The sequence below is a fragment of the Schistocerca piceifrons genome, chromosome 4 (genome assembly GCF_021461385.2).
Source record: "Schistocerca piceifrons isolate TAMUIC-IGC-003096 chromosome 4, iqSchPice1.1, whole genome shotgun sequence".
In the NCBI taxonomy this organism is placed as follows: domain Eukaryota; kingdom Metazoa; phylum Arthropoda; class Insecta; order Orthoptera; family Acrididae; genus Schistocerca; species Schistocerca piceifrons.
In genome coordinates this window covers 307,704,806-307,727,917 of record NC_060141.1, presented here as the reverse complement: position 1 = coordinate 307,727,917, position 23,112 = coordinate 307,704,806, and the positions used below count along the sequence as shown (strand labels likewise).

Sequence of the window (23,112 nt, the reverse complement as noted above, 5' to 3'; positions counted from 1 at the left end):
ACTTCCCTGACTGCAATCTCCACAGTATCGCAAATTTACTGTAGTACACAGTCGAGTGGAAAGAACTAGCGCACTGATGATAAGCAGGGCTAATGCGGACAGACCATGGACAGCGTATACACCTAATGTCGAGAAAGTCGTGCTGTTACAATTTGAGATCAGTCCAGAGACAAGTACTCAAGTATTGCTGCTGTGCTTGGTATTCACCATAGTTTAGTAGGGGATGTGTTGCATGAGCAGCTGTTTCATTATTATTGTCCAATGAGAGTATAAGCCATGGGACCAGATGACTATCCATCTTGTCTTGAGTGCATATGCTGGTTCCTGCAATGAGCCAGTGAACACCCTTGTTTTTCTGAAGTCACGTTTACAGATGTGGCTCAGTTTACTCGGGTAGGCATTTACAGTAGTCACCATTTGCATGTATGATCAGATGAAAAACCATGTTTTACAGTTGTGTGAGGTTATTAAAGACATTTTGCAGTAAGCCTGTGGATATCGTGGGTAACTAATTATTTGGGCCCTACATCTTGCTTACCAATGTTATTGGACGGGTACCCATAGATATGAAGAGGAGAATGTGGGTTTGGCATGATGAAGCTCCAGCGCACTTGGCGGAACCAGGCTGAGCAGTGATAACCAGTACCTTTTGTAAATTGTTGGATCGGCTGTACATTGGCCTGCAAGATCCCTGGACCTCACCCCATTAGACTTCCTTCTCTGAGGCAACATGAAAGGCAAAGTGTATTCAACCATTGTTGCCTTAGAGGTGGAATTGTTTGCAAGAATTCTTGCAGCATGCATACAAACACAGAGCACACCACACTTTTCCGGTAAACACCGGACAACCTGCCTTGTTGATACTGGCTCTACACTGTGCTTAATGGTGCTCATTTTAAACATCTACTTTAATGTAATAGTGATCAGAACAGTGATGCGAAGGAAAACATTTACGACAGTTTAATTCTCAATGAAACACAATAACCTCCTTGCGTACTCGGTACTGTAATAATATGCATTTCCGACACATCGGTGCTTTACAAGTATATTTTTTGTTTCTCTATAACCTCCTTGCGTACTCGGTACTGTAATAATATGCATTTCCGACACATCGGTGCTTTACAAGTATATTTTTTTGTTTCTCTATCAACATCCCAGTTAGTTAGGACCCTGAAATTTCAAACACCCTTTCTATGTGGGGCAATGGTCCAATCACCACACTCAATGAGTTGTAAAGGCAGATTGCCAGAGTCAGATTCATTGGAAGAATCCTGGTGTGAAGCTGTCAACTCTGATGTTGCTTTGAACACCTTAGTGCTTTTCTAGGCATGGTTCTATTAAAGGTCATTGCCCTTGCTTTCCTCCCGCCCTTAAGCTGACTTAGCCAATTGGATACAGGCAAACAAACAATTGGGGGGTGGGGGGAGACTTATGCAAAAGCGAAAAAGTAAAGGAGCTTTGAGCAAGTAGATTCTGCGTCATTAACATTTCTGTGATATTGTAATTGACTAATGCTTCATCTACATGAAAAAATATAAATTGTAGTGTTCGTATTTTAGCTGGTAGTCACCATTTATTCTGCAAATACAGTTGCAGGAAGGTGCATGGATCTGTCATGTTAGTGTCGTGTACAGCACTTCGATGTTGCTCTTGAAATGGATAATAGTTCTAGTAACTGAAGAAAAAGTAATGGATGTTCAGAGTATTTGTGAGGAGATTTCCTTTTGTACCCCTTTTTAATAGCTGTAAATAACTTTTCAGTGTAAAGTTTTCAATGTTTACTCCCACATTTCAATCTATATTTATAAAAAAATATAACATATATAGAAATATGTAGAATGTCAAGAAATGTTGCTTTCTGGTGTGCCACCCATTTTGTGGTACTGCTTTAAATTTGAATTTTTTTCCCCCCACCAGGTACGATTTTTTCATAGTATCACAGAGTGTGCGACAAGGTACTGTAAGCCCAACAGCATACAATGTCATCTCTGATAATAGTGGACTGGATGCTGACAAAATGCAGCGACTGACATATAAACTGACACATCTGTATTACAACTGGAGTGTAAGTAATAGTAACTGATTTTTTAAATTAAATTGCAGTTCAGTGAAATATAAGCTACTACCTGTTAGTATGAAAATATTCAATTTATAACTGTATAATGGAAGAGTCCATAATATGCATTGTGTGCCGCTCTCTTTGTGGCAAAAGATGATCCTTGACATCCAGCTGTGCTTTTGTCAACTTTGTCTGGCAGTGCAAGTGGTTGCTACAATACTTAAAGATGTTTGTAGTTCTTTCAATTAGATTTAACCTTAAGCATTGATGCTATCAGCCGTCTGATTCTGAACTTAAGTTCTATTAAAAATATAGGAGACGTCTTTCGTCATGTCTAAAGGATTTCATGAAGCTACTGTGATTCTTATTAAGAGCTGAGTGTAATGTCTGTGTGAATTCGGTAAGTGAACACAATGAGAGTTGGCCAAATGATTTATCTGTAACTTGCAATGGAATACAAGTAAATGATGTCAGCACAACTGACAGGGTATTAATTCCATCCATAATTTAGGAAATTTTTCAAACAAGACAGCTATTATCACCAGTGACTGAGGTGGAAATGGTGGAATGCACGTAGATGAAAAAACTGGTAAATTATACTCCAGGGAAAAGGACATTTATTAACATGAGATATTGTCTCCTCAAATTTTGGAATCGTGTAACAATGCAAAAATCTTCTTATTATTGAGGTTCCTTAAGGGGGGTTGATTTCATAACACTCTCTGGACGTTAGTTTGTTAGCAAATGATTGTGCCATCAGAAGAATGGGACACTGTTGCTCTTGTGAACGCGTTATAACACACTCTCACTAGAGCCGGGAAAGGAAATTCCTCAGTCACAGAAATTTCTAATAATTCCTATGAATTGTGAGCTACTGCTGGTAACCATGGCTTGTGACCATTCATTGTGCTCTAGAAAATCTGCAGAGCACAATGGAAAACTCCTAACGTGGACGGATAGTGAAAGCCATATCCTCTTATTTTGCCTGTTCCTCTTGCTGCTCTTTAGTTTCCTTGAGTACATTTGGTAGCTAAAGTATGAACTTCTTCCTTTCCTTGTAAATTATAGATTGCAGCGATCAGTCGCTCTTTATAAATTTTATTGGCAGGTCTAGATTTGCAGCTAGAAGCTAGCCATTCTCAATGCACTATTATTTTCACTCAATGAATGTAATGCCTGCTGGGGCTTCATCCACAGTTCATTGAATACTTTCCATTTTCTTGTGCTTTACTATTTGGTAGATGATCATGCATTTTTTTGTTGCCATGTCCAGGATGTTGTAGCAGACATGCATTGTCCATCTTCTATTTGTGACCTTTCTAGTTCATTTACAGGTAATTTGATCAACCACTTCCAATTGATACATTGTTGCACTGTAGAATGTTAGGGTTCCAGTCTGCTACTTTGCTTGTTACTGTTTCAGTTTGCAGTGTAATTAGAAGAAAGACATCTTAATTCTTCTTTTAAGGGTATACTGTCACAGTGGATGCAGCATGTGCTGCCAGTATTGTTCAGGATGCTCGTGAAGTGTGTTTTAGCATATGGCATCTTTACCTTGTCAGGAATTCTATGATGGATCTTCTTCGTTGTACCAGCTAATGAAGTTTGCCGTTCTCGGAGCTTCTTATCCAGTTGTAGAGATGTGAAGAAGTTGTCCGTCATTACATTTCTTCCTTGATTTGGAAGTGGCTCCATGAGGTGAACATCAATGGACTTTGAGTGGTTGCTTCTTTCTGTGTGTCCTCTTTTTTCCAAGGTATGGGAGGCATTACATATATACTTCATTGCTATATTGGCGGCAATCCAAAATCTGAGACTGTATTTGTCAGGTTTGTGAGGTAGGAATTAAGTGAACCTGAATCTTACTTTGCTTGGTAATAATTGCTTGTCTATAGTTGTTTTTTTTTCCAGGCTGGTAATAACCAATACTGACTTAATGGACTTTCCCTAAATTTCGGATACAAGAGCAAATTTGTTGGCTGGCAGGTATTAGGCTCGGATTGGATTTTTATCAAAACTCCTGAAATCTGTTTCATGCCATAACATCGCTATTCAAAGTAGGTCTCCATGATTGCAACTGAATGTCATCCATTGATGTATGGTTGTGCAAATGACACCCTGAACGTACGACACCTATTGATTTTTCCTGTTCCTAAAGTGACATGGTTAACTGTTTTTAATACTTTTTGAGCATTTGATTCTGTAGATATAGCATTGCATAATCACAAGTAAGACAGAAAGCACTGATGGCAATCATTTACTCTTTTGCAAATGTAAATAGTGGGACCTCCTCTCTCCTGTAGAATGTTCAAAACTGATCTTCAAGTAGATGAAAAATTAGCCATCTTCGAATTGGTCCCATCACTAGCAGTCTTCTTTTTAGAGATATGCAGCTGGGTCTGCTGTGATGAGTTGGGTAAGGATTGACACAGACCACCATCTGAATCCTCCTCCAATAATCCCTCCTCACTTACAATGGCTTAATCTTTACTTGCCTGATAAAAAATCCTCATCTGCATTGGGGAAGTCAGTTACCGATTAAACATCAGAATAACAGTTACTCAGGCAGTCCCTGCTGACAAGACGTATTTGAAAACTTCTTACATGGACAAATAATATTACTTGAATGATATGATATAAATTGTGCCAGATTGGAATGTGTTCGTGTGCGCAAAGACCTAACAATGACTGCAACAACTTAGCGCGATTGTTGCCAGTTGATTAATTTACATGCATTCAGAAGACAAATAACAGTGGTGTTCATTGACCCCTTCTGCCATTCTAGGTAATGTCCAAGAAAACAAATATTGTTTGAATAGTAATAAATCATTGTAAATGGGGGAAAAAATTAGGAAAATTCATATGACAACATAAAAAGAAATTGGATGTGACATTAAAGAAAGCAGTGGCAAGTTCATTTTGACGCTTTTCTGCTGTTCTGGTGTTTGCCAAACTGTTAAACTTAAAACAACAAAAATGCCAGAAGAGGCATACTGGGAGTAGTTTGTTTTTGAGACAAGTTTTGCAAAATGTTTGATTCTTGTTTTAATAGTGCAGACCAAGTGGATTGTATACAGCATTGACATGGTTTTCAGTTTGTTAAATGCACTGTGAATAACATTCAGTACAATGTGGCAATTGAGGAAAGGTGAACAGTTTGTGTGTTAAGCCCCAGTAAACAAAGATCTTTAAGACATTGTAAATTTATTCTGAGAAATCGTCTGAACAGAAAATTTATTTTTCAGGGTACTGTCCGTGTTCCGGCCCCCTGCCAATATGCTCATAAGCTGGCATATCTTGTTGGACAAGCATTACACAGGCCACCACAACCAGCACTGGAAGACTTGCTGTATTTCCTTTAAGCAGTAGTAATAGTACATGCTGAAAAGAATAAAAGGCTTTTATGTTGTCTTGAGTTTTACAAACTCAGTAATGCCTTCTGAAGAGGATTTTGTACTTTCATTGAAGGAAGCATTTATCACTTTTAATCTTTTATTTTTTTAAATTAAGTTCATTATTTTGCTTAACCGTTGGTTTGTTAAATGAATGTGAAAATGTAAGTGCATAATTTATTGTAGGACCTTTTGAGTTCCTTATGAGTATTTCTGTTAAAATACTGGAGATTTGAATATAATGAGCAGATCGTTTATATCGATGATATTTGTTTCATAGTGTTTCTGACAATTGAGATGCTGTAGACCCTCTAGTACATGATGTTAACATGAAAGGAGGCTTTCTGGATTGTACAGTTGTTGACACACTGTTAAGAGATCTCTGAGAATCTCAGGAATTTTCCTTTTTTGTAGTATTGTTTTTTGTATATAAAATGTTCCTATAGAGCAAGAATGTTCTGTGTGATCTGGGAGTCATTGTGTTTAATGTTAAAATATATTTTTGTAATTTTGTAAAATATTTTCTTGCCAATTCGTCCACATGTATTTTCCAGTTTTGTGAGGTGTACAAAACAAATGCGTGAGCATGAAACACTTTTTCAACTTTCAATGTAAAAGAATTTTACTGAGAATATAGCTTGTGTGTGCATGTGTGCGGGCGCGCACGTGCGCGCTTTTTTGGACTGACCAATAGCAAAGCAGTTTACTGTCTTAACAGTGAATTGCAAACACGTCTGTCCTCTGCTGAGTAGGTACTCATATATTATTATGTCCAATAACAGTCCATGTTGGATTTCAGATCAACGTCAGTCACCCTAAGTTTTGAGGTACCGGGTGCTTTCTTCGAAGTAATTTTAATGGAATAGGTCACAGAACTAATACTGCATTCTGGGTGATGTAAGGAAATTTCTGCCTGCCCTGGACTGAGGGTCAGCAAACACATTTTATTAAGGGCCAAACATTACTTAGGATGTTATGCTGGAGTTTCTTAGGTAGGTCTACTAATAACAGGAAGAAAGTTTCCATATTGATAAAAATGCAAATATATATTTATATATAAAAAATAGAGGGAAACATTCCACGTAGGAAAAATATATCTAAAAACAAAGATGATGTGACTTACCAAATGAAAGTGCTGGCAGGTCGACAGACACACAAACAAACACAAACATACACACAAAATTCAAGCTTTCCCAACAAACTGTTGCCTCATCAGGAAAGAGGGAAGGAGAGGGAAAGACGAAAGGAAGTGGGTTTTAAGGGAGAGGGTAAGGAGTCATTCCAATCCCGGGAGCGGAAAGACTTACCTTAGGGGGAAAAAAGGACGGGTATACACTCTCTCTCGCGCGCGCACACACATATCCATCCACACATATACAGACACAAGCAGACATATTTAAAGACAGAGTTTGGGCAGAGATGTCAGTCGAGGCAGAAGTGCAGGGGCAAAGATGTTGATGCGCACACACACACACACACACACACACACACACACACACACACACACACATCCACATCCACATCCATCCATATGTGTGGATGGATATGTGTGTGTGTGCGCGAGTGTATACCTGTCCTTTTTTCCCCCTAAGGTAAGTCTTTCTGCTCCCGGGATTGGAATGACTCCTTACCCTCTCCCTTAAAACCCACTTCCTTTCGTCTTCCCCTCTCCTTCCCTCTTTCCTGATGAGGCAACAGTTTGTTGCGAAAGCTTGAATTTTGTGTGTATGTTTGTGTTTGTTTGTGTGTCTATCGACCTGCCAGCGCTTTTGTTCGGTAAGTCACCTCATCTTTGTTTTTATATATAATTTTTCCCACGTGGAATGTTTCCTTCCATTTTATATATATATATATATATATATATATATATATATAAAAATAAAAAACAAAGATGATGTGACTTACCAAATGAAAATGCTGGCAGGTCGACAGACACACAAAATTCAAGCTTTCGCAGCAAACTGTTGCCTCATCAGGAAAGAAGAAAGGAGTGGGAAAGACGAAAGGATGTGGGTTTTAAGGGAGAGGGTAAGGAGTCATTCCAATCCCGGGAGCGGAAAGACTTACCTTAGAGGGAAAAAAGGACGGGTATACACGCGCGCGCGCGCACACACACACACACACACACACACACACACACACACATACACATATCCATCCACACATATACAGACACAAGCAGACATATTTAAAGACAGAGTTTGGGCAGAGATGTCAGTCGAGGCAGAAGTGCAGGGGCAAAGATGTTGTTGAATGACAGGTGAGGTATGAGTGGCGGCAACTTGAAATTAGCGGAGATTGAGGCCTGGTGGATAACGGGAAGAGAGGATATATTGAAGAGCAAGTTCCCATCTCCGGAGTTCGGATAGGTTGGTGTTAGTGGGAAGTATCCAGATAACCCGGACGGTGTAACACTGTGCCAAGATGTGCTGGCCGTGCACCAAGGCATGTTTAGCCACAGGGTGATCCTCATTACCAACAAATACTGTCTGCCTGTTTCCATTCATGCGAATGGACAGTTTGTTGCTGGTCATTCCCACATAGAATGCGTCACAGTGTAGGCAGGTCAGTTGGTAGATCATGTGGGTGCTTTCACACGTGGCTCTGCTTTTGATCGTGTACACCTTCCGGGTAACAGGACTGGAGTAGGTGGTGGTGGGAGGGTGCATGGGACAGGTTTTACACTGGGGGCGGTTACAAGGGTAGGAGCCAGAGGGTAGGGAAGGTGGTTTGGGGAGTTCATAGGGATGAACTAAGAGGTTACAAAGGTTAGGTGGACGGCGGAAAGACACTCTTGGTGGAGTGGGGAGGAGTTCATGAAGGATGGATCTCATTTCAGGGCAGGATTTGAGGAAGTCGTATCCCTGCTGGAGAGCCACATTCAGAATCTGATCCAGTCCCGGAAAGTATCCTGTCACAAGTGGGGCACTTTTGTGGTTCTTCTGTGGGAGGTTCTGGGTTTGAGGGAATGAGGAAGTGGCTCTGGTTATTTGCTTCTGTACCAGGTCGGGAGGGTAGTTGCGGGATGCGAAAGCTGTTGTCAGGTTGTTGGTGTAATGGTTCAGGGATTCCGGACTGGAGCAGATTCGTTTGCCACGAAGACCTAGGCTGTAGGGAAGGGACCGTTTGATGTGGAATGGGTGGCAGCTGTCGTAATGGAGGTACTGTTGCTTGTTGGTGGGTTTGATGTGGACGGACGTGTGAAGCTGGCCATTGGACAGGTGGAGGTCAACGTCAAGGAAAGTGGCATGGGATTTGGAGTAGGACCAGGTGAATCTCATGGAACCAAAGGAGTTGAGGTTGGAGAGGAAATTCTGGAGTTCTTCTTCACTGTGAGTCCAGATCATGAAGATGTCATCAATAAATCTGTACCAAACTTTGGGTTGGCAGACTTGGGTAACCAAGAAGGCTTCCTCTAAGCGACCCATGAATAGGTTGGCGTACGAAGGGGCCATCCTGGTACCCATGGCTGTTCCCTTTAATTGTTGGTATGTCTGGCCTTCAAAAGTGAAGTAGTTGTGGGTCAGGATGAAGCTGGTTAAGGTACTGAGGAAAGAGGTTTTAGGTAGGGTGGCAGGTGATCGGCGTGAAAGGAAATGCTCCATCGCAGCGAGACCCTGGACGTGCGGGATATTTGTGTATAAGGAAGTGACATCAATGGTTACAAGGATGGTTTCTGGGGGTAACGGATTGGGTAAGGATTCCAGGCGTTCGAGAAAGTGGTTGGTGTCTTTGATGAAGGATGGGAGACTGCACGTAATGGGTTGAAGGTGTTGATCTACGTAGGCAGAGATACGTTCTGTGGGGGCTTGGTAACCAGCTACAATGGGGCGGCCGGGATGATTGGGTTTGTGAATTTTAGGAAGTAGGTAGAAGGTAGGGGTGTGGGATGTCGGTGGCATCAGGAGGTTGATAGTAAGGTGAAAGGTTTTGTAGGGGGCCTAAGGTTCTGAGGATTCCTTGAAGCTCCGCCTGGACATCAAGAATGGGATTACCTTGGCAAACTTTGTATGTGGTGTTGTCTGAATGCTGACGCAATCCCTCAGCCACATACTCCATACGATCAAGTACCACGGTCGTGGAACCTTTGTCCGCCGGAAGAATGACGATGGACCGGTCAGCCTTCAGATCACGGATAGCCTGGGCTTCAGCAGTGCTGATGTTGGGAGTAGGATTAAGGTTTTTTAAGAAGGATTGAGAGGCAAGGCTGGAAGTCAGAAATTCCTGGAAGGTTTGGAGAGGGTGATTTTGAGGAAGAGGAGGTGGGTCCCGCTGTGACGGAGGACGGAACTGTTCCAGGCAGGGTTCAATTTGGATAGTGTCTTGGGGAGTTGGATCATTAGGGGTAGGATTAGGATCATTTTTGTTCGTGGCAAAGTTACACTTCCAGCAGAGAGTACGAGTGTAGGACAGTAAATCTTTGACGAGGGCTGTTTGGTTGAATCTGGGAGTGGGGCTGAAGGTGAGGCCTTTGGATAGGACAGAGGTTTCGGATTGGGAGAGAGGTTTGGAGGAAAGGTTAACTACTGAATTAGGGTGTTGTGGTGCCAGATTGTGTTGATTGGAATTTTGAGGTTTTGGAGGGAGTGGAGCTGGAAGTTTGAGGTTGAGTAGATGGGAGAGACTGGGTTTGTGTGCAATGAGAGGAGGTTGAGGTTTGCTGGAAAGGTTGTGAAGGGTGAGTGAGTTGCCTTTCCGGAGGTGGGAAACCAGGAGATTGGATAGTTTTTTGAGGTGAAGGGTGGCATGCTGTTCTAATTTGCGGTTGGCCGGTAGGAGGATGTTCTGAATAGCCGGTGTGGATGTGGATGTGGGAGAGGAAAGATTGAGGACTTTTATTAAGGATAGGAGTTGACGGGTGTGTTCATTGTCTGAGTTGATGTGTAGGTGAAGGATTAGGTGGGTGAGGGCAATGGATTGTTCAGTTTGGAACTGGTATAGGGACTGATGGAAAGAAGGGTTGCAGCCAGAGATGGGAACTTTAAGTGTGAGGCCTTTGGGGGTTACGCCAAATGTCAGACAAGCCTGAGAAAATAAAATATGCGAGCGTAATCTGGCTAGGGTGAAGGCATGTTTGCGGAGGGGATGTAAATAAAACTTAATGGGGTTGTTGTGGGGGTGTTGTGAGGGTGACATGGTATTTGAAGGTGGAAAGTGTAACATGGGGAGAGATAAGGGTGAACAAGAAAGTAACTGGAGATCTGGTATGAAAAAAGGCGAAAAAGTGTTGGTTAAGTGGATCCTATGGTGAACGCATATTTTATTTTATTTTAATTTCTCAGGCTTGTCTGACACTTGGCATTACCCCCAAAGGCCTCACACTTAAAGTTCCCATCTCTGGCTGCAACCCTTCCTTCCATCAGTCCCTATACCAGTTCCAAACTGAACAATCCATTGCCCTCACCCACCTAATCCTTCACCTACACATTAACTCAGCCAATGAACACACCCGTCAACTCCTATCCTTAATAAAAGTCCTCAATCTTTCCTCTCCCACATCCACATCCACACCGGCTATTCAGAACATCCTCCTACCGGCCAACCGCAAATTAGAACAGCATGCCACCCTTCATCTCAAAAAAACTATCCAATCTCCTGGTTTCCCACCTCCGGAAAGGCAACTCACTCACCCTTCACAACCTTTCCAGCAAACCTCAACCTCCTCTCATTGCACACAAACCCAGTCTCTCCCATCTACTCAACCTCAAACTTCCAGCTCCACTCCCTCCAAAATCTCAAAATTCCAATCAACACAATCTGGCACCACAACACCCTAATTCAGTAGTTAACCTTTCCTCCAAACCTCTCTCCCAATCTGAAACCTCTGTCCTATCCAAAGGCCTCACCTTCAGCCCCACTCCCAGATTCAACCAAACAGCCCTCGTCAAAGATTTACTGTCCTACACTCGTACTCTCTGCTGGAAGTGTAACTTTGCCACGAACAAAAATGATCCTAATCCTACCCCTAATGATCCAACTCCCCAAGACACTATCCAAATTGAACCCTGCCTGGAACAGTTCCGTCCTCCGTCACAGCGGGACCCACCTCCTCTTCCTCAAAATCACCCTCTCCAAACCTTCCAGGAATTTCTGACTTCCAGCCTTGCCTCTCAATCCTTCTTAAAAAACCTTAATCCTACTCCCAACATCAGCACTGCTGAAGCCCAGGCTATCCGTGATCTGAAGGCTGACCGGTCCATCGTCATTCTTCCGGCGGACAAAGGTTCCACGACCGTGGTACTTGATCGTATGGAGTATGTGGCTGAGGGATTGCGTCAGCTTTCAGACAACACCACATACAAAGTTTGCCAAGGTAATCCCATTCCTGATGTCCAGGCGGAGCTTCAAGGAATCCTCAGAACCTTAGGCCCCCTGCAAAACCTTTCACCTGACTCCATCAACCTCCTGACCCCACCGACACCCCGCACCCCTACCTTCTACCTTCTTCCTAAAATCCACAAACCCAATCATCCCGGCCACCCCATTGTAGCTGGTTACCAAGCCCCCACAGAACGTATCTCTGCCTACGTAGATCAACACGTTCAACCCATTACATGCAGTCTCCCATCCTTCATCAAAGACACCAACCACTTCCTTGAACGCCTGGAATCCTTACCCAATCTGTTACCCCCGGAAACCATCCTTGTAACCATTGATGCCACGTCCTTATACACAAATATTTCGCACGTCCAGGGCCTCGCTGCGATGGAGCATTTCCTTTCACGCCGATCACCTGCCACCCTACCTAAAACCTCTTTCCTCATTACCTTAGCCAGCTTCATCCTGACCCACAACTACTTCACTTTTGAAGGCCAGACATACCAACAATTAAAGGAAACAGCCATGGGTACCAGGATGGCCCCCTCATACGCCAACCTATTCATGGGTCGCTTAGAGGAAGCCTTCTTGGTTACCCAAGTCTGCCAACCCAAAGTTTGGTACAGATTTATTGATGACATCTTCATGGTTTGGACTCACAGTGAAGAAGAACTCCAGAATTTCCTCTCCAAACTCAACTCCTTTGGTTCCATGAGATTCACCTGGTCCTACTCCAAATCCCATGCCACTTTCCTTGATGTTAACCTCCACCTGTCCAATGGCCAACTTCACACGTCCATCCACATCAAACCCACCAACAAGCAACAGTACCTCCATTATGACAGCTGCCACCCATTCCACATCAAACGGTCCCTTCCTTACAGCCTAGGTCTTCGACCATATATATATATATATATATATATATATATATATATATATATATATATATATATATATATATATATATATACCGAACGAAAGCGCTGGCAGGTCGATAGACACACAAACATACACACAAAATTCAAGCTTTCGCAACAAACTGTTGCCTCATCAGGAAAGAGGGAAGGAGAGGGGAAGACGAAAGGAGGTGGGTTTTAAGGGAGAAGGTAAGGAGTCATTCCAATCCCGGGAGCGGAAAGACTTACCTTAGGAGGAAAAAAGGACAGGTATACACTCGCACACACGCACGTATCCATCCACACATACAGACACAAGCAGACATCCCACGTGGAATGTTTCCTTTGTGTATGTATATATAGACACGCACACGCACATGCAATTCCCACATTTTAACTTTTTATTAATGTTATCAGCCATTTAACATTAATTTTCATACTAATTTCTGCAAAGAAGTACATCGTGTTGCTGCTCGAAGTCAGCCTTAGAACGAAGCAGAAACTATATTCAATGTTACTGATCATATAATGTAGCATTAGCACAGTACGCAAAATTTTCATTGTTTTCATGTTGGGGCCATAGCTTCCTGCTTCACAGGTTCACAGTGTTTGGAAGGGGGAGAAAGTATGTCGAGTCACTGCCTTAACAGTGATCATATGCTGATGATAGTGACATGCTGATGATAATGACTATAGCAGGAACCTTTCTTCTGTTCATGGCAAGGAATTAAATGAGCTTTAATTTAATTTCACAGTTATTTAGACCAGTAAATATTGCTTTTGAAGACAGCTATCACTACAATGGGCTTTCACAACTTGTTACTTCAGCATGTAATAACGCTAATCCGCGCTAGATGAGCAGTCTTAGGTTGGTACGACCTGACGTCAGATATAAACATCCCCCCCCCCCCCACCCCCCAACGTACTCCATAACACCATGACAATTTCCGTCCTTGTTCTTGCCCAGGGCATCCCTTAGTGAACGCCTTGTCGGCAACAAGCTGTAGATTTCATGCCTGTTCTCTGTTTTTGTGCATCAACTTAAGTGTTTTAACCAATATTGTGTTAAAAGTTATATTTAGCATAATTTTATGATAGTTATCAATAAGAAGTCTTGTTGTTGTTGTTGTTGTTGTTGTTGTTGTGGTCTTCAGTCCTGAGACTGATTTGATGCAGCTCTCCATGCTACCATATCCTGTGCAAGTTTCTTCATCTCCCAGTACCTACTGCAACCTACGTCCTTCTGAATCTGCTTACTGTATTCATCTCTTGGTCTCCCTCTACGATTTTTACCCTCCATGTTGCCCTCCAATGCTAAATTTGTGATCCCTTGATGCCTCAGAACATGTCCTACCAACCGGTCCCTTCTTCTCGTCATGTTGTGCCACAAACTCCTCTTCTACCCAATTCTATTCAATAACTCCTCATTAGTTATGTGATCTACCCATCTAATCTTCAGCATTCTTCTGTAGCACCACATTTCGAAAGCTTCTATTCTCTTCTTGTCCAAACTATTTATTGTCCATGTTTCACTTCCATACATGGCTACACTCCATACGAATACTTTCAGAAATGACTTCCTGACACTTAAATCAATACTGGATGTTAACAAATTTCTCTTCTTCAGAAACGCTTTCCTTGCCATTGCAAGCCTACATTTTATATCCTCTCTACTTCAACCATCATCAGTTATTTTGCTCCCCAAATAGCAAAACTCCTTTACTACTTTAAGCGCCTCATTTCCTAATCTAATTCCCTCAGCATCACCCGACTTAATTCGACTACATTCCATTATCATCGTTTTGCTTTTGTTGATGTTCATCTTATACCCTCCTTTCAAGACACTGTCCATTCCATTCAACTGCTCTTTCAAGTCCTTTGCTGTCTCTGACAGAATTACAATGTCATCGGCGAACCTCAAAGTTCTTATTTCTTCTCCATGAATTTTAATACCTACTCCGAATTTTTCTTTTGTTTCCTTTACTGCTTGCTCAATATACAGATTGAACAACATCGGGGAGAGGCTACAACCCTGTCTTACTCCCTTCCCAACCACTGCTTCCCTTTCATGTCCCTCGACTCTTATAACTGCCATCTGGTTTCTGTACAAATTGTAAATAGCCTTTCACTCCCTGTATTTTACCCCTGCCACCTTTAGAATTTGAAAGAGAGTATTCCAGTCAACATTGTCAAAAGCTTTCTCTAAGTCTACAAATGCTAGAAACGTAGGTTTGCCTTTCCTTAATCTTTCTTCTAAGATAAGTCGTAAGGTCAGTATTGCCTCACGTGTTCCCGTGTTTCTACGGAATCCAAACTGATCTTCCTCGAGGTTGGCTTCTACTAGTTTTTCCATTCGTCTGTAAAGAATTCGTGTTAGTATTTTGCAGCTGTGACTTATTAAGCTGATAGTTCGGTAATTTTCACATCTGTCAACACCTGATTTCTTTGGGATTGGAATTATTATATTCTTCTTGAAGTCTGAGGGTATTTCGCCTGTTTCATACATCTTGCTCACCAGATGGTAGAGTTTTGTCAGGACTGGCTCTCCCACGGCCGTCAGTAGTTCCAATGGAATATTGTCTACTCCGGGGGCCTTGTTTCGACTCAGGTCTTTCAGTGCTCTGTCAAACTCTTCACGCAGTATCATATCTCCCATTTCATCTTCATCTACATCCTCTTCCATTTCCATAATATTGTCCTCAAGTACATCGCCCTTGTATAGACCCTCTATATACTCCTTCCACCTTTCTGCTTTCCCTTCTTTGCTTAGAACTGGGTTTCCATCTGAGCTCTTGACATTCATACAAGTCGCTCTCTTTTCTCCAAAGGTCTCTTTAATTTTACTGTAGGCAGTATCTATCTTACCCCTAGTGAGATAAACCTCTACATCCTTACATTTGTCCTCTAGCCATCCCTGCTTAGCCATTTTTCACTTCCTGTCGATCTCATTTTTGAGACGTTTGTATTCCTTTTTGCCTGTTTCACTTACTGCATTTTTATATTTTCTCCCTTCATCAATTAAATTCAATATTTCTTCTGTTACCCAAGGATTTCTACTAGCCCTCGTCTTTTTACCTACTTGATCCTCTGCTGCCTTCACTACTTCATCCCTCAAAGCTACCCATTCCTGTCAATTGCTCCCTTATGCTCTCCCTGAATCTCTGTACAACCTCTGGTTCTTTTAGTTTATCCAGGTCCCATCTCCTTAAATTTCCACCTTTTTGCAGTTTCTTCAGTTTTAATCTACAGGTCATAACCAATAGATCGTGGTCAGAGTCCACATCTGCCCCTGGAAATGTCTTACAATTTAAAACCTGGTTCCTAAATCTCTGTCTTACCATTATATAATCTATCTGATACCTTTTAGTATCTCCAGGGTTCTTCCATGTATACAACCTTCTTTCATGATTCTTAAACCAAGTGTTAGTTATGATTATGTTGTGCTCTGTGCAAAATTCTACCAGGCGGCTTCCTCTTTCAGTTCTTAGCCCCAATCCTATTCACCTACTGTGTTTCCTTCTCTCCTTTTTCCTACACTCGAATTCCAGTCACCCATGACTATTAAATTTTCGTCTCCCTTCACAATCTGAATAATTTCTTTTATTTCATCATACATTTCTTTAATTTCTTCGTCATCTGCAGAGCTAGTTGGCATATAAACTTGTACTACTGTAGTAGGCGTGGGTTTCGTGTCTGTCTTGGCCACAATAATGCGTTCACTATGCTGTTTGTAGTAGCTTACCCGCATTCCTATTTTCCTATTCATTATTAAACCTACTCCTGCATTCCCCCTATTTGATTTTGTGTTTATAACCCTGTAGTCACCTGACCAGAAGTCTTGTTCCTCCTGCCACCGAACTTCACTAATTCCCACTATATCTAACTGCAACCTATCCATTTCCCTTTTTAAATTTTCTAACCTACCTGCCCGATTAAGGGATCCGACATTCCACGCTCCGATCCGTAGAACGCCAGTTTTCTTTCTCCTGATAACGACATCCTCTTGAGTAGTCCCCGCCCGGAGATCCAAGTGGGGGGAATGTTTTACCTCCGGAATATTTTACCCAAGAGGACGCCATCATCATGTAATCATACAGTAAAGCTGCATGCCCTCGGGAAAAATTACGGCTGTAGTTTCCCCTTGCTTTCAGCCATTCGCAGTACCAGCACAGCAAGGCTGTTTTGGTTATTGTTACAAGGCCAGATCAGTCAATCATCCAGACTGTTGCCCTTGCAACTACTGAAAAGGCTGCTGCCCCTCTTCAGGAACCACACGTTTGTCTGGCCTCTCAACAGATACCCCCCGTTGCGGTTGCACCTACAGTACGGCTATCTGTATCGCTGAGGCACGCAAGCCTTTCTAATGTGGTTTCACGAAAGAGTAGAGCTAACTGCTGTTAAAAAATTTCAATTTTTTATAAATAGGCAAACTTTAAATTTATTTTTACTTTGAACAGTATAAAGAGAGTGGCAGTAAGAGGAATTTATGGTTTTTGCTCGTGTTTCCTATCTTTCACACTTTCCTGCACTTTACACATTTTCAGGTAAGTTGACTGGAAAGTGTAAAAAGGGGTTTCTACCGCGTGTGCGCGCTTGTGTGCGAACATATTGGAGATCAAGTTAATGCTCCCTCTCATCAAAATGGATTGTAAATGGTCATCTGTTAATGCTGACCTATAATAAGATTTATGTATTTCATCTTTGAAAATGTTTTCTCGCATACCGTATTTACTCGAATCTCAGCCGCACCTGAAAAGCGAGACTCGAAATCAAGGGGGGGGGGGAAAATTCCCGAATCTAAGCCGCACCTGAAATTTGAGACTCGAAATTCAAGGGGAGAGAAAAGTTGTAGACCGCACCTCCAAATCGAAACAATGTTGGTTCATTGTAACATGAGACACAGTTGAGGTCGAATGGATGAAGATACAGCTACAGTAGTTTGGTGTGAGTCGTAAGCTTTACCAAGTAGCCATTGTTATGTGTCAGGCACTCCGTCTGTATTTATATGGGTACCCTTCCTTCTTCACATGCTTCGTCTGGTTTGAATCGATTGCTTATTTTGCTTTGATCTGATAAGTGCTGTTACCTTTGTTATAGGTGTTTACGTCGCTCTAAGCTGAAAATGCATTATTGTACTGTGCCATGCATTGTTTGTCACATTCTGATAATGAGTGTTTACGTCCTGTCGCCGCTCGCAACATCTCTTGCTTTTGTGCACGCTCAGCGGCTTACAATTAAAAAAAGAGGAATTGTCTCATAAGCGAAACAATGGCAAGAGTCTGCTATTTGTTGTTACTTACTCTGCAGATTTCTTTGATAATGATCAACAAGAACCAAATAATAGACTGCGTATGATAGATGGTCTGAACGATAGTTGAGCGAAAATTTTTCTCCGTTTGAAAATCTTTGCAGACGCCTCTTTAGTACATTACATTTTGCACAGAAATTAGATTCATCTTAGATTTAAAAATCTAGTTAGTTGCCGTGCTTCATTTCTGACTGTATCACTATTCAAAATAAGAATAATACGAATATAAACATGACATGATATGTATATTCTTCCGCATTTGCTGTTGTCTTACTCTAGTTTCGTAGTTCATTAAGCAGACAGGATTTTAATGAGATAGCAGCAGACACGAAAGAATGAATGGCATAATGTTTACATTCTTCTACCTTGTCTTCTAATTTATTTACTGACACGGAGGTTTTGGTGCCAGTATTTATCTTCGTGCCTGCAAAGCATGCCTGTGTAGTGCTACATATATTCGATGGCAGAAGTTAGTTGTAGTTGCACCTACCAACATTTTTCAGACCTTCTGCTTACTTTGCACTCGATTCTAAGCCGCAGGTGGTTGTTTGGATTACAAAAACCGGAAAAAAGTGCGGCTTAGATTCGAGTAAATACGGTAAATAGGCTCTACCACATAGAGATCTAATGGTCGGCGTACGACATCCCATTCATCACTTGGAACGCAAATACAGAAGTCTGGTGGATTTTTCTCTTGAAATTTGGCTTTTAGCATATTGTCACAATTCTGAGTGGTACAGTCAACAAGTTGATTATCAGATTTAGAGATGCCTTCTGCACTTGCCCCAGGATGTAAAAAGACAGTCGTTGGAACTGTTGTTTGAGCTTTGAAAATCTATCATTAGAGATTTTTGAGGCAGTGGAGATTTGACTTCTGGCAATGATTGACAGCACGGGAAATGCACGAAACACCTTGACAAGATTTGTGACCCAAAGCCAGTTGTTGTCGAAATTACTTTATCATAGTGCAGGTCTCCCTTATTAGAACTGTTTTTTGCCTTGTAATTTCAAACTGAACCCATTTAGAAATCTCAAGATATAGACAGCAAAAGCTAATTTCAAAAGCCATTCTGTGTTGGATAATAGTGGTTCAGGGCGGCTTTTCTCATGTAGAGGGGGGGGAAAAATACCTGCCCTGAATTCAAAAGATCTTCACAAAATTTACCACAACTGCTAAGCCATTGAAATGATTTTCAGGAAATTTAGATTCCACTTCTGATGGTGCTTCAGTCCACAAGAACGAATGACATTCACTGATGACACAACTGATTCAAAAATACAATAGGTTCAAATACTTGCCACAGAGTACCAGCTGATGAATAATCCAATGAATAACTACAGGCTTTGAACACCCTGTATTTTAGCACGCCTTGTAAATGTGTCCAACTAAGTCTTTGTTCCTTCCACACACATTTTTACCACCAGCATTTGTCACACATCTTGCAGGTTGTACTTCATTAATGTTTTCTGAAAATCTTTGAAAGTATTTTTGCTTATAGTTGTTCCATGCAGGCTACTCGTACAACATTGACTCCTTGAATAAACAGCAGTAGGATTCAACCCCTGGGCTGTAGTTTGTGGATACCTATTCTGGACAAGGAGATAAATCTGCAAAGGTAGTGAGTATTTAAAATACTATTTTTACTAATTTGAGTTTTACCATTTATCACCATTAAGGGAAAGGGGGGGGGGAGACTTTCAGACTTTCTCTTCAAAATAACATATGTATGATATCTGTACAATGTTTGGTTCTTGTGCAATAAATGATTGAAAGTGTTCTCGGACTTTATGTACGTCCTGTACTTTACTATTTGATCAAAACCATTGAAATTTTGCTGGTTTTGTGGTAACGGTGAAAACAGAAGCAGTGCAGTAACAGATTTGCTGTGAATCGTGCAGTTTGTTTCCTATATTTCTGGTGCCTGCCTCGTGTTTGCATCTCTTGTGCTGTGGTTTGTATGAGGTTAATATTCGGCTATGTGGAGTGTAATTGTGAATCTGAACCCAATTCAAAGTTACTGGTGACGACATTGTATGGAATTTTAAAGGCAAAATGTTGTTGAAATGAAAAGATCACTTCTGAGAAGAATACATGACTCATTCAATGCATGACATGGAACAAGTGAACACGAGGCTTTTCATAAAATGTGTGGGTAATTAAGTAAAATACATCAATTAAAAAGCACAATTTATTTTCATATCAGTTCAGATTAACAAGTAACATATGATTGCAAGAGATTCACGTTACTATTAATGATCGAGCAAATTGAAACTGAATTGCTGGTTGGTTTACCAGTTCTGTATACCTAACCTGAGTTATTTATTTAAAATTGTTATATTTCAGTCTCCAGTGGATGGAAATCAGTTCTGAATGACAGTTGATCATTTCTTTAGTGATAATCAAAATACGACTGCTGCAGCATAAGCCACATTAGTGTTTCATGCTGTGAAACACCACCCTTCCTTGATTTTTAGTAATTCATAGGAAGCTGTTCAGTTCTAAAGTTTAAGAACTAAAATGGAGGCAAGGTAAAGTAAGCATGGAAAAAGTTTCCTGTTCTGGCCCAATATTTTTATATCTTGGGAAGTGTTCAAAGTAATTTTTTACATCCAAGTGAGTGTGACAATGGACCGTCCAGACAGCCTTGGCGGACAGCCTTGGCGGACAGCCTTGGCGCTAACACTGACACTTAATTTGGAGGTTTTAGAAGGAAGGGGGAAAACAGTGTATTCAGTAAACTTGAAAACACACCAAACAGGTCAATAGAAAGGATAGGTTGACCTGTTCATGTATTACATAATGCAGTCCAAAGTGGAACAGACATACTTCCACAAAACAATTGAAGTATAACAAAGTGTGTAACTAGTTTTAGATGTGTTCTCATGTTGAAGTACTGAAGGATTTTTGTGATTTCCTGTGTATGACACACAGGTCTACTCTTGCATGTGAAAGTAGGTGGGTGAGCTATTTCCTGCAACTTTCCTTGAGAAGTGTCCCTTTCAAAGGGTAGTTGTCAGCATTGAGAAGGAGGCTATATGTATAGATTACGTGATGAAGTGGAGTGAGTGTCTATACCATTTTCAACATTGACAATACTATTGAAGGCTGTACCTGATTGAGAAAATGTAGGATCTACACTGAAGTGGATGCAAGAAAATACAGCTTAGAAACTGGATGAAAGAGTGCTGTTTTACCAGGTAGCGAAATTGAAATGTTTCCTAGGAGAAGCAAAGAATCATAATTTGGAAGTTATGACTCGTAAGAAATGGGTAAAATATTTTGAACATTGTGTTTCTGAAGAGCAATATTCAGAACTGCTTGAAGTTGTGCAATACTATTTTCTCATCCCAGAGCATAATGCTAATGTTGAGAGTATTTTCTTAAGTGATTGCACAATGGACAGAAAAAAAGGAACAGGCTGGCATTAACTTCAGCCAGTGAATGCTCTTAATCCACTATAACATGAGAAATATGTTACACATGTTACCATGGTTTCATTCAGAACTGTACCAAGTTCCTTTCTTCTGTTCAAAGCTCAAAGAACAAATATGACTTGTACAAAGCTTAGTGTAAAACAGATCTCAACCGTGACAAAACCACTACGTAAATTATAGTAATTTGTGTTCGCTTTTTTAATTAAAAAGTTCTTTAATGCAAATTAAAAGTAATTTACTTTGTTAATGACTACTCCTTTGTCGACAGTGTTAATGCGAAATCCTCCATGTTGGATCTTGGATTGTGGCAACCCTACTTATAGACATCAATATTACAAGATAATACTCCCGACTGACAAAGCATTGTCCTGCACAATTACTTAGATGCATGTCAGAATTAAAAAATCAAGATGATACAAATATATAGTAAGCAAAATGTGAAGTCCATTCAACTATCACCTGTATGATTAGCAATAAGGCAAATAAGTACTACTTAATGGGTATTATTTCTACTAGTACGAGGATTTGGAGCCCACCCAAAAAGTGGCAAAAAAGTGAAGATTTCCATGTCAAATATTTGACAGACTAATCCATCAGTGAATACCAAAAAAAGTTAAACTAGGGGGGAAAATTTGTGTAACAGCAAATTTTTGTTAAGTAATAGCAGTGAGTGCTGCGAAGAAAATACTAAATCCTAACAGGTGGGGTGTGAACATGAGGGTCATTTTTTTCGTTTTTCTTGAAGAATGACTCAGGTTCTTCTGGAAATATTTCCAAGTACAAATTATATTGAATTTGCTACAAAAAGTTCCTGTTCATTTTTTCCGTAGGGCAAACAGTTTCCATGTTGCAGGGAATGAAAAAAAAATTACAGATTATTAAAGGTGGTGTTTTAGTGGTATGAAATTGATTATTTTTTAAATGAAATGCATTAGGAACAAATGTTAAAATGCGTGGATCGCATCTTAAGTGCAGTAGAGCTGTATTAATGGATAAACTGTATTCTGGGTAAGGGGGAGGGTGTAACTGGATGATTCAGGCAGTTGGGGGGGGGGGGGGGGGGGGGGGGAAGGAGGAGGAGGAGGATTGGGTTGAAAGTGGATGTGCGAGGGGAGGATGGTAGGTTGTCAGATTATGGTGTTGCACTTCCCTCCTGCGTAGGTTGAATGAACAGGCAAGTTTTCTCCCCTCTCTACTCCAACATGTCACAAGAAGCAACTACTGGGTGTTTCACAAAGCTATACCAACCCTGCCACAGCTTGACTTGGGAATCACTGGTGACATGGTGCACAGCAAGCTGGGGAGTGTTTATTTTCCACTAAGCACAATAACACTACATGGAATACATGAAAAAGTTACTAATGATACTAATGCAAGAAACCCATATGGACAGGTTCTGTGTAAATCTCTGGAGACTATTCTACACTGCCAGAGGGAAAATTGATTCTTAGTCATCTTGTACAGCAGTTGCATCACAATTACTGCTCAATTTTCAGTGTACTCCCCAGCATTTACTGTCCATTTCTCATATCTGAGTAGAGCTCATGTTTATGGAGTTGAGTTAAATTCAGTTTGTTAATAGAGTACTTATTTGCAATTGTTAAGTGAGCTCTTATGTAAAACATGTTCTTCTAATCAATGGCTGAGAAATGTGAAATTTGTAAATGTGATGATGTCTGTGAACAATTTAGTGTTGGTGGGGGA

General features: G+C 41.0%; 1 protein-coding gene across 3 annotated transcripts in view; it reads left to right on the top strand.

Moving 5' to 3' along the window:
* The window catches only part of LOC124795345 (piwi-like protein Siwi), a 119,366-nt gene extending 113,461 nt beyond the window's left edge, over nucleotides 1–5,905 (top strand). For all 3 annotated transcript variants that reach the window (XM_047259335.1, XM_047259334.1, XM_047259333.1), the window contains exons 16-17: nucleotides 1,918–2,065; nucleotides 5,305–5,905. In XM_047259335.1, the coding sequence (XP_047115291.1) occupies nucleotides 1,918–2,065; nucleotides 5,305–5,421 (265 nt within the window). In that variant the 3' untranslated portion in view covers nucleotides 5,422–5,905. The remainder of the gene's footprint in view (nucleotides 1–1,917; nucleotides 2,066–5,304) is intronic.
* Nucleotides 5,906–23,112: the final 17,207 nt, after the last annotated feature.